The sequence below is a fragment of the Candoia aspera genome, chromosome 7 (assembly GCF_035149785.1).
Source record: "Candoia aspera isolate rCanAsp1 chromosome 7, rCanAsp1.hap2, whole genome shotgun sequence".
In the NCBI taxonomy this organism is placed as follows: Eukaryota; Metazoa; Chordata; class Lepidosauria; order Squamata; family Boidae; genus Candoia; species Candoia aspera.
The window spans coordinates 49,278,115-49,295,166 of record NC_086159.1 but is presented as its reverse complement, the minus strand read 5'-3'; the positions used below and the strand labels follow the sequence as shown (position 1 = coordinate 49,295,166).

At 37.1% G+C, this 17,052-nt stretch overlaps 1 protein-coding gene across 1 annotated transcript in view; it reads left to right on the top strand.

Annotated features, from left to right (window-relative positions):
* The window catches only part of SLC16A7 (solute carrier family 16 member 7), a 111,005-nt gene that overhangs the window by 57,550 nt on the left and 36,403 nt on the right, over positions 1-17,052 (top strand). The window contains exon 2 of the mRNA XM_063309292.1: positions 12,392-12,630. Within this exon, the coding sequence (XP_063165362.1) occupies positions 12,417-12,630 (214 nt within the window). The 5' untranslated portion in view covers positions 12,392-12,416. The remainder of the gene's footprint in view (positions 1-12,391; positions 12,631-17,052) is intronic.

Below are 17,052 nucleotides of genomic sequence, written 5' to 3'. Positions count from 1 at the left end.
TTTTTGTTATCTAAGATAGTCTTTTTCATGGTTAAGGGTCCAGGTGAGAAATCCCTTGACATGGATATTCAGAGGCTTGAAGCTGCAGACAAAAGCTGATTAATTATATATAAGCCATCCAAAGAGTTTAGCTGTCTCAGTGGACTAATACAGCAGTTCTGCTAGAAACTGATTCCGTGGATGAAAAAGGGTTTCACATTTTAAGAATGAAGGCCCAGCTGCTACACTGTTAGGGCCAAAGTGCACATTAATTTTGTTGCCCTTGCAGAGAGGGTGGATTCTTTCACAGACTACCAGTATGTAGCCTTGGTCTATGCAGGGAGTTTAGTGTGAATATTCTAGAGCAGGGGTCCCCAACCCCCAGGCCGTGGACCAGTATCGGTCTGTGGCCTGTTAGGAACCGGGCCACACAGCAGGAGGTGAGCAGGGGGCGAGCGAGCGAAGCTTTATCCGCACTGCTGCCAAAGCCTCCAACAGTTACCAGGATAGAGCTCCTTGCCTGAACCTGCTGGTTTCTGTTCCAGTCCTAGTGCCTGACATGTGCCTTGTGAATCCAAGGAAAACCATCCCCTGCCCCCCTGGTCTGTGGAAAAATTGTCTTCCACAAAACCAGTCCCTGGTGCCAAAAAGTTGGGGACCGCTGTTCCAGAGAGCTTGCTATTCCTCCCACTGCAATTGCATGTGATACAGAACAGGTCAACCTTCTTCTGCATGACATCTTTTTGATATTAGAAGAAAGCCTCCTCAGATTTATCTTCTCAAAGCTAAGCAATTCCAGTGCTTTCATAGTCTTTTGATGGGGCCGAGGTTCTACTCTCCTGATCATCCTTGTTTATCTGATCAACTAGCCAGTCTCAGGATTGGTAGGCAAGATCATTATTCTTTCTCTATGCATAGCTCATCTCTACATTTAATGATCTGCCCAGGCCCATGGGTGTAACAATTCACATGCCATGCAGGTCATAATATGGTTCTGCAAAGCTTGACATTTAGTGGACATTTCACAGAAACCTAAGCTGTGATAGATAAACAGGTATCTGACAATCACAAGTGACTCATGCTTTTTTTGTTAATGGATCTGATGAAATTTATCTCCTGAAACTGACAACAAAGTCATTATTCAGATAGATGTTCTGTGTGCCCAGTGTTCCAACAGATATTTTCTTTGATTTATGGCATTTCCCGGTACATATGACTCACTTGGTTTATTGTGCAATTAATTCAACTGACTATTTCTCTGCTAATCTGGAATCTAAAACACTGCCACCAATCTGCCAAAGTTAAACATTTTTTGGTTACTTCTGATGCCCAAGCACTAATGCTGAAATCAGAAATTATTACCTATAGCTAGATCGTGTCCTTAATAAGCATTCCCTAATCTGCACTACTATAGCTTTTATTTCTAATAGCCATGCTGATTTAGAAATGATGGTTTTTATACTACAATAAATTCAGAGTACCATATTTTGAAAAGTTTCCTTTTTTTGCTATGTATCAATTCTTTAAGGCCTGATTCAAGAACACTTTAAGTTTGAATTTTGAAGTTTTTCACTTTGTTTAGTATATTTTCTATCAAATATTGAAGTATATATTTTTTTCAACAATGATGGCAAAATAGAAAACTACAAATCATTGACTGGTATTTTCAGAAAACCTGAGAAGAATATGTTCCTGTTTCAGGGGACAGAATTACCTTAAGTCCCAATACAAGATGACTCTGGATCAAGCTCATAGCGATGAGTAAAAGCCACATTTCATGGTATTTAAGGAAATAATGGAAAGGAATAAACAGAATGTTTTGCTTATAATGATATAATCTAAACTACTCTCTCTTGTTTATGTTGTTCTGTCAAAAGTAACTAAGACCTTCTAAAATAGAAATGCTGCAGTGATAAGTGGGATTGACACAATTAGCAACCAAATATGGTATCAATTCAAAATTCAACAATTTAGTCTGGAATTACACTTACTGCCAGATGGAAGTCAGCAACATTTATTAAGCAGGGTTTTTTTTTTTTATGCTATTTATCCCCTTACATTTATTCTTCAAAAAGGAACCCACTTAGATATTTAGAAATATCTATCACGTAACTTTCACTATGCTGGTTTTTCTTCCTTTCATGAGCCTGTCACTTGTTGGTAGCTGTAATGATTGCGTATCCTAAAACACCATCAGACTCATGAACAGGTTCATAAAGATATCTGATTCATTAAAGAATAGTATGCAGGATCACAAAGAAAGCTGAGAATGGAAAAAAGCGCACCAAATGCAAACTAAAATACCCTCGGTACAAACGAGATCCCTCCCCCAGTAGAATCTTCTCAGGCTCACAATCCCAGGTGCTCCTAACAGCTCCTGATGGTCCGTGGGAAAAGTCCTTGAGCAGAGCCCATAACCCAAACACATTCCATTGAAATGAACATAGATACAGAGCTTGGCACAATGTTTCACAGCAGCTCCCTCCCACCATAAACGCGTGTCAGTACCATGGCATGTGAAACGTTACGATGTACAGTGCACATTGAAACAGTGAACATGACAGTAGCTATGTGAAATGGGCCATTTTAAACTGCATAGCAAATTTCTCTCCATTCTCTGAAAATACAGAGAAACCATTTGCACTGGCAGCACAGAAATAAAGAATTAATGAAATTGAAAGAACATCAACAGATCTACATGGACAAATTAGTTAAGACATTAAACTTAGCTGGGCTTGCACATCCATATGTGATGTGATGTTACTATGTATCACATGTATTTATTTGTGTTATATTTACCTTTTGTTTTTCTTCCCAGGTGTTAGTGGCAGCAGACTTACTTCTCTGCCCCATTTTATCCTCCCAACTATCCTACTTTTGTAGATTAGTTTGAACAAGCACTAATGGAAAAACTCACCTTGTTTTCTTGCAGCTGAAAGTATGAAAAGGAGTTAGGCATAAATATAAGCTGGTCATACAATCCCTCAATTTCTGATCTTCCCATTTTGAGAGAGGACATCTTAAATGGAATTTCTACTCATGTTCAAGTGAACAGAAGGAGAAATTCCCTTTAGATTTTTCACTTGAAAATGGGAAGTAAAGGTACTGAGGCCAGGCTCTGTGTACAGTATCTCCTACCTACTGCTACCATCATGTCAACAATTGAACTTCTGCTTAAAGCTATAATAACTGGTCAAAAGCCATAGCTAAATGGAGATTTGAAACTTAATCTTTCCAATTTTAATAGGACAATCTTCTATACAGTTCTGCCCTCTTTATTCTGTTCCTGTCAATGGCAGATCTCTCATGGATTCATATTCTGGTAAGCTAAACCAGTGTTTCTCAACCTCAGCAACTTTAAGATATGTAGACTTCAATGCTGGCTGGGGAATTCTGGGAGTTGAAGTCTACACATCTTAAAGTTGCTGAGGTTGAGAAACACTGAGCTAAACTATAGTATCTCATGAGTTCTAGAAGGGGTCACTCTCCTGCTAAAGTTGTGCTGCTGCCAAACTTCCTGATAGATAAAAGTGTGAGAAAGTTTCCTTCACAAAATAATGGGTTTGGGGGAAATCATGAAACATTAACAGTTGCTCCATCGTGACCAGAGTTTTAAGCCCTGATATGTTTTCCTATCTGGACCAGCCAAAAATGGAAAAAGTGTATATATAGCTGGAGCTTCACATAACACTACACCATTACTTGTTTTATGCTGGTTTGTTGAATAAGCTATAGTGGTCTGGTTCATACTTACTACTAAGCCATAGGCATGACTTACAAGGAATGTTGGCTATGTTCATATATCATCCTAAGTAAAATTGAAACACAGAACATTATGGTTTAAGGTGATGTGTGAACTGGGCTACAGTGTGTGAATAGGTATTATGCAAAATTGGAATCAATGTGTTTGAAGATTAATCAGCCCTTCTAGATGCTCCATCTGTTGAGGCTTTGGATCAGGTTGGAAAATGCATGCTAAACTTTGACAATAGTGACTGAATCTTTCTAAATATTTTTACTTTGGGATTAAACACTTAAAATCACTGTTTTCTGAACTTTCTTTTTCCACATACACCATGTCATTTCATACCTTTTAAACTGTTCATTTTGTTCAATAAAATAAAATGTTCTATGTGATCAATGTGTGTGACAATAAAAATGTATAAGCATAGATTTATCATACACACACACACACAATGTTATTGTTAATTTTTTTTATTTATTAAACTTACTTCTATCCCACTATAATAAAAAAACTGCTCAGCAGCTAAGGTTTTTGGAAGTGGTGGGCCATTGCTTTCTTCCTAGGGCTGAGAGAGATTGACTGGCCCAAAGCCACCCAGCAGGCTTGGTGCCTAAAACAGGACTAGAACTAAAACTAGTCTCCTGGTTTTTAGCCTGGTGCTTTTAATCACTACACCAAACTGGTTCCATTGTTCTATGAGACTATAGTAGGTTCTTAAAATAGATTTCTATTCACAGCTTTAAATTTCTCCACTTTCACAAATAGCTTTAATAATTGAACATAGATTGAATAACGTGACAACACATTGAAGTCCAAGGTTGAAATATTTCAGAATCAATATAATGAAGAGTCCATTATAATAAACTATTGAAGCTGCCTTTGCCAATTTTGTGTTAAGGTTATGATCCAGTCTAAATTAGATAAGTGGAACTTGTGGCAATCCAGATGTTGCTGAATGAGGACTACAACATGCCTTGTTATTGGCTCGGCTGGCTGTAGCTGCTAGGAACTATAGTTTATGGGTAATCAGGCTAGCAACAGCAACATGACATGATGGCTATAATCTGCCTCCAGATCAGAGGGACTCAAGTTCTGAATATTATTTGTTGGGAATAGCAATAGGAGTGGGTTATTATGTTTATGCCGACCACATTTACATTTGGCCTGTGTAGAAAATTAAATACAGAACTGGATAATACTTTTGGGGAGTTCTTCTGAGGTTCCTCAAAGACTAGGACAGTGTTTATTTTGTATTCTCTAATGATAGCTTCTGCTGACCTGTGTAAATATAAATGGCTTTACTTAAAAACAGAAAGAAAAATGTTTGTTGCTTTTTAAAGGCTCAGTTTCTTACAAAGACAGATTAAGCCATATTTTATTTGAAAGTACTATGTTAAAATGTATGAATATGTAAATTTAGTGATTTGGAAATAGAGGGAAGACAGATGTTTTCACTTCTGTGTATTTACATCTGCCTTTGCCCCCTTCTACACACCGCCAAATAATACTAGATGCTGGATTATACATACTTCAAATGAATGTTTTATACAGTCAAGACTTAAGGGGAATATATTCATTTTTAAGTTCAAAGTTTATCACCCCAAGTAAAACATCCCACCATCAAGTTCATGGTTGTGATTTTATAATCTATAAACATTGCATTCATTTTCTAACCTCAGATATTTCTAATAATTTAACCCTTAAATTTTTGTTTTATTTCATGGGGTCTGTCAGTCAAGATTTTTCAACCAATCTGGAAAGTTCGTCTTTTCTTTAAACATTGCTGTGAATGTTTTCCAGCAGATTCATTGCTACAGCACTGGTTGATGTGATTCATGCTGGTAAAGACCAATTATAATGATTAATATAGACAAAAAAGTGGATCAGAATTTCTGTTTTACTGTCAGGCAAGAACTGGAACTGTAAAAGGTTAATGTTTCTTCCTGTGATTTTAATCCCAGCCTTGGATTCATCAAGCCCAGCACGTCGCATGATGTGTTCTGCATACAAGTTGAATAGGTAGGGTGAGAGTATAAAACCTTGCTGTACTCCTTTCCCAATCTTAAACCAGTCCATTGTTCCATGGTCTGTTCTTAACGTTGCTACTTGGTCATACAGATTCTTCAGGAGGCAGACAAGATGACTTGGTATCCCCATACCACTAAGAACTTGCCACAATTTGTTATGGTCCACACAGTCAAAGGCTTTAGAATAGTCAATAAAACAGAAATAGATGTTTTTCTGAAACTCCTGGCTTTTTCCATTATCCAGCGGATATTGGCAATTTGGTCCCTAGTTCCTCTGCCTTTTCTAAATCCAGCTTGTACATCTGGCAATTCTCGCTCCATGAACTGCTGAAGTCTACCTTGCAGGATCTTGAGCATTACCTTACTGGCATGTGAAATGAGTGCCACTGTTCGATAGTTTGAACATTCTTTAGTATTTCTTTTTTTTTTGGTATGGGGATATAAGTGGATGTTTTCCAATCTGATGGCCATTCTTGCGTTTTCCGAATTTGCTGGCATATGGCATGCATCACCTTGACAGCATCATCTTGCAAGATTTTAAGCAGTTCAGCTGAGACTGTCATCTCCTGCTCCCTTGATACTAGCAATGCTTCTTAAGGCCCAGTCAACGTCACTCTTCAGGATATCTGGCTCTAACTCACTGAACACACCATCAAAGCTATCCCCGATATTGTTATCCTTCCTATACAGGTCTTCGGTATATTCTTGCCACCTTTTCTTGATCTCTTCTGCTTCTTCTGTTAGTTCCATCTTTGTTTTTGATCATACCCATTTTTGCCTGGAATTTACCTCTGATGTTTCTAATTTTCTGGAAGAGGTCTCTATCCTTCCTATTCTATTGTCTTCTTCCAATTCCGCACATTGCTTGTTTAAAAATAATTCCTTATCTCTTCTGGCTAACCTCTGGAATTTTGCATTTAATTGGGCATATCTCCCCCTATCACTGTTGCCTTTGCTTTCCTTCTTTCTTGGGCTACTTCGAGTGTCTCAGCAGACAGCCATTTTGCCTTCTTGGTCTTCTTTTTCTTTGGGGTGTATTTTGCTGCCCCCTCCTGAACAATGTTGCGAACTTCTGTCCATAGTTCTTCCAGGACGCTAACTACTAAATCTAGTCCCTTAAATCTATTCTTCTCCTCCACTGCATATTCATTAGGAATATTAGTGAGCTCATATCTAATTGATCTGTGGGTCTTCCCTAATCTCTTGAGTCTGATCCTAAATTGTGCAATAAGAAGTTTGTGATCTGAACTACAGTCAGATCCAGGTCTTGTTTTTGCTGACTGTATAGATGTCCACCACATTTGGCTGCAAAGGATGTAGTCAATCTGATTTTGGTGTTGTCCATCTGATGAAGTCCATGTATAAAGCCATCTCTTAGGTTGTTGGAAGAGAGTGTTTGTTATGCAAAGTGAGTTGTCTTGGCAAAATTTTATCAGGCTATGTCCCGCTTCATTTTGTTCTCCCAGGCCATGCTTACCTGTAATTCCAGGTGTCATTTGACTGTGCACCTTAGCATCCCAGTCTCCTGTAATGAAAGTAACATCTCTTTTTGGTGTATTGTCCAGAACATGCTGCGTATCCTCACAGAACTGATTTACATCAGCTTCTTCAGCATCTGTAGTTGGGGCGCATATTTGGATCACTGTGATGTTAAATGGCTTACCCTGAATTTGAATGGAGATCATTCTATCATTTCTTGGATTGTATCTAAGCACTGCTTTAGCCATTTTACTATTAATTATGAAGGCTACTCTGTTTCTTCTGTAGTCCTTTTGTCCACAGTAGTGGATCTGGTGGTCATTTGATGTGAAGTGGCCCATTCCAGTCCATTTCAGTTCACTGACACCCAAAATGTCAATCTGTAATCTTGACATCTCGCCAATAACCACATCCAATTTGCCCTGGCTCATAGATCTTACATTCCAGGTTCCAATGGTGTGTTGATCCTCAGAATATAAGATTCGCCGTTCACCACCAGCACCATCAGCCGCTAACCATCCTTCGGCTTAGAACTAGCTGTGTCATCACATCTGGGGTTAGTTGAACATATCCTCTGTTCCTCCCCAGTAGCATTTTGACCATCGTCCAACCTGAGAGTCTCATCTTCTGATGGTATGCCAACATATCTCTGGTTGTACTGATCCATTAAGTTTTCATGGCAAGAATACTGGGGTGGGTTGCTGTTACCTTCCCCAGGGATCGCATTTAGTCTGACCTCTCTGTCATGACCTTCCCGTCTTGGGTGGCCCTTCATGGTTTAGCTCATGTCGTCACTGAGGTGCTCAAGCTCCAGCACCACAACAAGGTAACGATCCTTTGCTGGAGTAATAGAACTATAGTTTATAATAAATCCAGTAACCGATTAATAATAGTAATAGAACTATAGGAGGACTATTAGGAGTAATAGAACTATAGCTTATAATAAATCCAGAGGTTTTATTACAAAAGAAAATGGGAGAGAGAGTTAGGCATTTTTAGTTTCTCCTGACAAGCTATTTATTGTACTAGGAGTTGATTTTGTCACTTGGCAAGCAGCGAATATTAATGAAGCATTTGCAGAAGAACAATCTAAACAGGTTGATCATGATTGACTAGAATCTACAGTGCATGATATCAAGATGAATTATTTGTCATGGCTGTTCCCCTGACCTTGTTATTGCCATTTTCTCCCTTTTTAAATGCTGAGTATATGTATACATTACTGCCTGCTTTTGTCTACCGGGCCTATTGCATTTGCTACATATATTTGCACAGTTTCAAGCTGGATCCAAATTGCATTCATTTGCCCTGATCCAGCTGGTGTTCACAGTATTCAATCATGATAATACAGACTCAGAGCAATATATAGTATGTACAGAAGCTAACATGAGTATTTATAAGTTGCTCAAAACAACATGTGCCCAAATGTGTATATTACCTCCTCCTGTCTTTTCATGCAGTAGCTGCTGTTTGGTATAAGGAACAGGGTGAGATTCATTCTCACTACTCTCTTTTGCCCTTCAAACAGTTGATTAGTGGTTTTTCTATTCTTTAAAAGAAAGGTTTTGCACATCCTGCTCTTTTCCTCTGTTCCTCTGCATGTGTTCTGTTGGATCAGAGGTTTCCAAATAAAATAATGCAATGGTGGTCCATTTGTGATTTTGCAGTTATTCTTCTTAAAATTTTATTTAATACTGGGGACTTGATTTTCCCATTAGGCAAGGTATCTTTCTGATCTTTTAGTAAATGGAAGTCATCATCTGTACCAGTGGAAACAGGAATTTTCTTTTTTTCCCATTAGCCTGCAGGGGAGTATGGAAATAGAAAAGTTGATTTCTGTGAATGCTCCAGCAGACTGATTCACACAGTGTTATTTTCCTGACAGTCTTAATTCTCACACTGGTGGCCCTAGGAAAAAATTGTCAGATGTCAGTTCTCCCCATGATGTTCTTTTATCTGATAAAAACAGTACCTGTCAGTGAAAGACAAACTTGAAAAAAAAATTAAAAACCCACCTTGATATAATTAAATTGAATAAACATCAGAATATCAAAAGAATGAAGTCTCTGTGCTTTTTTAGATTTTTGTGCCTTAACTAGCCATACATTCCTGGATATATGGTCTCATGTTACTGTCCCTGATTGTTGCCCATCAATCATGTGGAAAACACTTCTATGATAAAATGCTGCCACCTGTGTATAGAAATTAGAAATTATTAGCAATTGTTCTTCTGGATCTGGGCATAAAGGGAAAGTATTAATAATAACAGCTCATTTCTTCACTAACATGAAGAGAAAACTAAAGTGGGAGAAAAAAAAAACTAACCCCACCCACACACTACATATAGGTGCAAAACTCTGTGCTTAAAAAAGATGTCCTAGCCTTTAAAAGTCGAATTAAAAAAAAGCTTACCTGGTATTGAAAAGAGCACAGGACACACCAGGTAACTATCTTCAGGGAGGATATTTCACAAGTAGAGTGTCACCACCAATAGATACCTTCTACGTTAAGTGGTGGTAACAGAAGAAAGGCTTCTAAAGGCAATATTAAAATCTGGATGGGTATACATTCAAAGAAATTTAAATTTGCTTCAGTGCCATAAAATGGTATGATCTGCTTTGTTGGAGCAAAGATGCAACACTATGCACCTCAACCAAGCAATTTGTGTCTCCTTCAACCACTTTATGCCTTTAGTGGGAGAGATGGCTCCACTTACCTTCTCTACCAATGCCAGTCAGAGCATGCACTAAAGCTATCCTTCCTGAAAGGTTTTTGGTGTGTACAAAGAGGATTCTAGGTTGGCCAGTTTTGGTATATGCAGCAGAGATTCCCAGAGTGTTTGCCAAAGTTGGCCAGACTGGAAGCCCTGTGGGGAGCTCTGGGACAAACAGGTGAGAGGAGCTACAAAGGAGAATAATGCAAAGTAACATTTTGGGGGGAGATTGGCAGTGATATAAATGTCAACAATAGATGGATGGATGGATGGATGGATGGATGGATAGCTTCAGTCTCAGAAATGAGAATGCCACATTGCTTTACAAAGCACATTGCTTTAGTGGGTGTTTTACTTGAACCTTCTTGGAAGTGAATTGCCCCTTTGAAAACCTGCATAGCCCTGTACTGCTGTGAGAATGCAGCCTAATGTCAATGGCAATGATCCAATAAAAATTTGTTCTGTATATTTATCTCTAAGAAAAATAGGTTTTGTTATTAATTTTGTACTGTTATACATTAATAACATTCTTATGGCCATATCGCACTATTCAGTGCAATATGGCACATAGAACCGATTTTGCTGTACAGTACTAGGGTATCTATCTAAAGGAGAAAATACAATACCTATTTATTTTATTGGAAACATGTTATAAATACATTTATTGGACTAATTTTTCTCTTTCCAAGTATATCCCTTATTGTAAAATTGCTAAGCTTGTGTATGTCAAGTAATAGTTGAGCAACTGTTACATTCTAATTCTGGAATCAACAAGAGGTATATTTTATATAGTGGGACTATGAAACTCCTGTTTCTACTCTTTCAAGTTTCTGTCTCAGACAATCAATCCTGAAAGGCAAAATCAGTAACACATTTGTAAAATGTATATATAAAATGAAGACTTTGCTATTAAAATTAAAATATGTATATCCAACTTCAAAAGTATTTATCATTATTTGCTGGTGGTTATACATATTCATAATACAAGCTAAACTAGTGGAGCTGACTAGTAAAAGTCTTGTGAGTTCAGGGTGCCACTTATCAAAAAACAACCAGCTGAGGTGAAAAAAAGGCATGTTTCATGACAAAAATCTAAGAAGCTTTGTGCATATATTATATGGACACCATAGAAACCACCAACTATTTTTGTGATATCATCACCTAGGCTAAATGGCACCTTGTACTAAAACCATATATTAATCATTGTTGAGTAACTTGAATATTACTGACATGAAAAACAGAACAGTAGAGACAAGTATCTTCAGATTTAATTATGTTGTAAATTATTTTCCATTTTAAATAATCATGAGGTAACATGCTTCCACAAGTCATGGTGATTTCCAAAAGCTGCTTATGAATACTCGCCTGCATAGAAAATTTGTGTGTATTGATATTTTCTCAAGAGATTTGGTAAATTATGTAACGAAACTTAAAAATTATTTAAGTTATGAAAGTAACATGGACATATACTCCCATTTCATAAGAACATAGCAACTTGGTTCACAAACACCAAAATAAGCTATACTTTGTTTAGCCTTCCTTCCTTTGTTAATCATGTCATCATGTTCTATTCATAAGAACTTCCAGACATTGGCCATGGTTGTAAACTACAACAGTTGGAGTTCCACATCATTCTGAGCCAAAACCAAAGAATCACAATGTGGTTCTCTGGTCTGAGGCTGACTGATGTCCATGTGCATTCCAAATCACTTATCTTCCTTCAAATACAAAACATTGCATAGCCCTAAAGTGTGATGTGTGAAGCCAGGCTTTCCATGGCTTTTGATGGCATTTAGTTATTTGCTTGTATAAATACATTTTATTGCTGCCCTGGATTTCATAATAATGCAATAGTATAACAGTTTATTAATGGCTCAGCAAGTACACTTGGACATTCCTATTAATTGATCTTGCATAGTAGCTTAATATAGTATTGTTTGAAATAATTTGTGTTTGATCATTACCTTTAAAATAAAGGGTACTTTTAAAATAAAACAGAAAGTCATGGCTGAGATGGTAGAATATATTATCTACTCATATCAGATATAGATCATATTCTCCTATTGAATAAGCCAAACATACTTTGCCAGAAATAATCTAGGCAGATTGGTACTAGCAGGATAAAGCAGGTCCCTTTATCACCTGTGATTAATTGCTAAATAGAATCTTGGTGGTGTGGATCAATGACCTGCAAAAGTCACATCCTACCTAACAAGGATCTTCAGATAGCTGTTGCCAAAATTCGTCCACTTCAAAAGGCATCTTTGGCTATTATAGATGGGTAGTTGTACTAAATCATCCACAGCAACATAACAATGTATCGCCAGTTCCTGTGTTGGGAGATAACAGCTTTTGAAATTAGTAATATATTTAATTTTCAGTGACTGTATGCTAAAGAGGAAGGCAGCTGTTTAAAACACAATATCAACATTTTATTTCTCCCTACAGCATAGTTACCAGAAAAAAAAAAGAAATGCCACCTTCAACGACAGCAACGCAATGTGCTCCCCCTGATGGAGGATGGGGTTGGATCGTGGTCTTTGGAGCTTTCATCTCCATTGGATTTTCCTATGCATTCCCTAAAGCCATCACAGTGTTCTTCAAAGAGATACAAGAGATCTTTGGCACATCATATAGCGAGATAGCTTGGATATCATCAATCATGTTGGCTGTTATGTATGCAGGAGGTACCGGAAAAGCTTTTTTTTTTTTTTTTGGTCTGCTGTTTGGTCTTACTAAACAAAGCAAAATTCTGTTATGAGATTTTGTGGTGCACAACCCAAGGCCACCAGGCTATGGGGCTCCATCTCCCAAATGCTATGGCTGTGTGTCTCAAAAAGCTTGTAAAAGTTACCACCTAATTGCAGTTTAAATATGACCAAAATATCAATTATCTGCATTAATCTCATCTACTTTAGGGAGTATGGCCTCTATCATACTACTCAAAGGCCCAATGTAGTCCACAATTTGGAAAAAGAAAAATACACTCTTTAAGACTGTAATCCTATACCCACTTACCCAGAAACAGCCTCCATTAAATGTAGAGATTTGTTTCTGACTTGTGCTGTTTGGGAGAACAGCTGGTGCCTTTTCCCACTCTTTTTCAACCCTATCAATAACTTCTTTGATTATGTGAGAAACACAAAGCAGGAAAAATGTGGATCTGTCTGGAAAAAATAAATATCAATCCACATTTAAACCACATAGTACATTTGTTAGAAAGAATCAAAATATCAGAAAACATTCTGAGTTTTGAAGTCTGGTGAACTTCAGATTTGAAAGCACTGTTTTTGTTGGGGGAGAAAGGTTAAGAAAGGGGTCTAACAAGAATGGGAAAATCACCCATGCAGGTAAAGTAAACCATCCAACAATGGATAAATGGAAAACAGGATATCAGGACATCACTTAGGATACTCTATGGCTCTTTGTAGAGCATCAAAGAAGCATTAGAAGTTTGTGGAATCTTTATTTCAATGAAGGAGATAAGGCTTTAAGCTCAGAAAGGCAGCTTGACATCAGATCTCCCATTCCATCTCTTTATCTGTCTTTATCCAGTTTCCCACCAATCTTTACCTGGGAAAGTCCCAAAAGCTGCTGTATTTACATAGAAGGGGATCAGAATCCATTTTTTTTCCCTGATGTGGAAAATACCATTGCAGCTAAAGTAATATGTCTTTTTATTTAGTAGTTTATATTGGCTGTGGAAATTAAATCTTGACTATTCACTTTGATAATTTTCACTTCACACAATAAATTGTGATTTTGATGGGGAAAGTTAATGCTGTCCCTTGATTTACTGCTGGAGAGTATTAGAATGTTTTTATGTCTCTTAAGATACCTAAACATCTTGAAAATACTAGGATAATTCTTCTTTGGAAATTCACATTATAGTTAGCAGTGCAGACATTTATTTTGAGCATTCTGTTCAAAATAAATTCTACATCTCACAAATGAAGTTTGAAGTACCTTCTATATTGTACATGCAAAATAGGAAGTGTAGCACAATTAAGCTGTGTAAAGTTCTTTTGTTATCTTGCCGGACTCATGTGATTTTAACTGCTAACAGCAGGTAAGTTCACCAAAGGTAAACATTCTTTGAAGTCATAGTTACCACAAAATAGCTCCCTGTGAAATAAAGCCGTTAAACAATCACTGGCAGAAGATGAAATAGGTAAACTATTAAAATAATGAGAACTATTCCTTTGTGAGACTTTTTTTTAAAATCTAAATCTGATTGTTTGATTTCAACCATTTGATGTACTATAGCTTGGAATAAAGCAGGAAGCACATATGGCGCAAGATACCTTATTTATGGCAAAGCAGGACAGATATATTGGAAATGTTGTGGGCACACTCTGTATCTCTTAATGCTAATTAAGAGAACCTGAAAAACATTTGAGGTTTGACACACTCATTATGATTTAGTGCTTTGCCTATTAATCTTCACAGTGGGGTCGTTGGGTAAGTAAGAATCTAGCAAAGGATCTCCGCTTCAGAAGCATTCAACCTCCCGAGGTAATTAGCAGGCATCTGTGTTTCCGTAACAAGGTATTAACTTACCTTTCAATGTTTGAAAAAAAATGAAACTAATAAAAGACATCCAGTAAGGAGCTAAAGGAATGTTAATTATGTTTATCACTTACTTCATAGTTAGAATAAATGTCATTAAATTATATCAGGCCATCTGGCAAATCCATATGGCCTCCTAGATTCATGGTTAATTCCAGCAAATAGGTCGAGCGTAGTGTTCACCCCTTCAAGAAAGCATAAACAAGATGTGCTAAACTGTACTGAACAAGGTTTGTATTCGTTGTGTTCTCTCCTCAGCATGCTCTTGATGTGACCTCTCCATTCAGATAGGGCTCTTTCAGTAACCAGAGCTTCCAGGAGTCTGTAGCTGTTTAAGCAATGTGCATTTGTTTTTGGTATAGGTGTGGAATGTATTGATTTGATATATCATAAAACAAAGCCCATGGATGAAGGCAAACAACAGTGTTTGGAGTTCATGGTGAGGTTTGGTCTTGAAGAATCCTTCATTCTGGAAAGGAATAGTTATATCTCCATGGCAACTCCTTGTTCTTTAGCCTGAACTGCACACTTGAGAACTTTGAGTCATTTTACAAATTGAAATTTAAAAACTCACTGAGTTTGTTTTATGAGAAATTTAGTTGTCACATATATAATTTGACCTCTTAAGCACTCTTTAACATTTTATTTCCTTACTTCATTTTTATTCTTGGTTTAAATTCTGTATGACCCTGACTGCCAGAAAGATGACATATGAAAAAGTAACTTTCTTTGTACATCTCCTTAGTGACTGTATCATTTCCCAGTAAAGTCAATAAGGAAACTCTCAATTAGTCAGATGATGCCCTTAATGAAATGCAAAGTATAGGAATTCAGTGACAGCTTGGTCATCTCATGCATATATGATCATTGTATTAGTTTAATGATAAGTTGAAAGCAAACCTGTTTTGCTGCTATTTTCTGCATCATTAAGTTCAGCCATTTTCAACGCATTGATTACTGTGGTGAGCTGGATAGTGGTTTATCAAGATAGAAAACCGTCACCAGGATTTGGACTTTCAGCGTGACACTTGACAGCACAGGAAAATGAATATAGATGGAAGGTTTTTAAAAATTATTTTACATATTTATATCTTCCTTTTACTAATAGGAAACTTATTCCTATTCAATTTTTATGAATATGTCTTTTCAAAGTTTCACAGTTTAAATAAACAAAAATGATAAACTTTGCCAGTAATCCAGCTGTTGTATGTATGTATGTATGTATGTATGTATTTGCAGTCAATGACCAACAAAGAAGGTACTGCAGTAAAACAACCCATGAAAGCAGGCTCAAATATAAATGAGCAATAAAACCACCATATAGACCTGCCAATTAACATTTACATGTATAAGAAGTAAACAAAAGTAAATGAAATAAAACGAAGCAAAACAAAACAAAAGAGATAAAATTAAGATAAAATAATAAAAGGACTTCATTATATCATTCCAAAACTAGGACACCTTAAGCCTTCTTATGGCTATAGCTGCTGATAAGAACTTGGCAACTCTGTTTATAATAGCAGGGTTCCAGTCTGACAGAAGGAAATAAATTCCTTCTCCTTCAATAAAAGCTTGATCTCTCCTTGGAGGTGGTATAGGTTTACCAGCATGCAAGTTCTCAGAGAAAGGGCAGTAAATAAATACCTGAACTAATGTCTCAGGTTAATTCTGGCCACAGGAACAATTTCCCTCATTAAATGGGATTTTGTGAAGCCTCCCATCCAGTACTGCCAAGAGTAGAACATTAAAGCAGGCCCAAAAGAAGGCTCTACAGTGCGCTGAGCAAACCAGATTAAACATATAGTTTAATCTATGTTTTCCAGAAAGGAACCCACCCATGTAGATTGCCTCTAGTGCTCAGATCTGTCTGACATGCAATATCAAGCACTCTTTCTTAAAACCAAGTTGCAGTCCTCCTCAAAGTTGAAATTATATTTCAGCTTTGAGGGGGGGGTTGTTTGTTTGTTTGTTTGTTTATTTATCTTTGTTAGCCATCATGTGTTGAGCAGTCCCTTGAGTCAAAAGACAAACTGTAAATAAAATAATGTAGCAAATCTATCATCATCAGTCAGTCTGCAGCCTTCCTGGATCCCTGTGCTTCCAAAGTCTGAAAACGACAATTCTTACAGGATATACATTTGGAAGTGGAAGACATATACTAATCCCTCTGTTAGCTTACATCTTCGTTAGTATAAAAAAATCCCACAGTGTCCTCAAAGATAATTTATTTGAAAATAGGTGAAAAACAATTTCAAAATCTGCCTCTTTCCCACTAAATGTAAGGAAATGTGGAAGGTTTTTTTTGGCAGAGCTCTATCTTAAAATGGTAGTCCAAGATGCATGTTCTCAACTACGCTGCCAGATGTATGAAACTGTGGAACTGCATTCTAATTAATTGTTTACTTAGATCCATATATTACATGTGCCCATATATTACATGTGCCTCATGATACAGACAAGCATGGAAGCCGCACATGTAATTTCTGAAGTAAGAATGGAACTAATACACAGGAGTGCTATTATATGAAGATCTTCCTTAT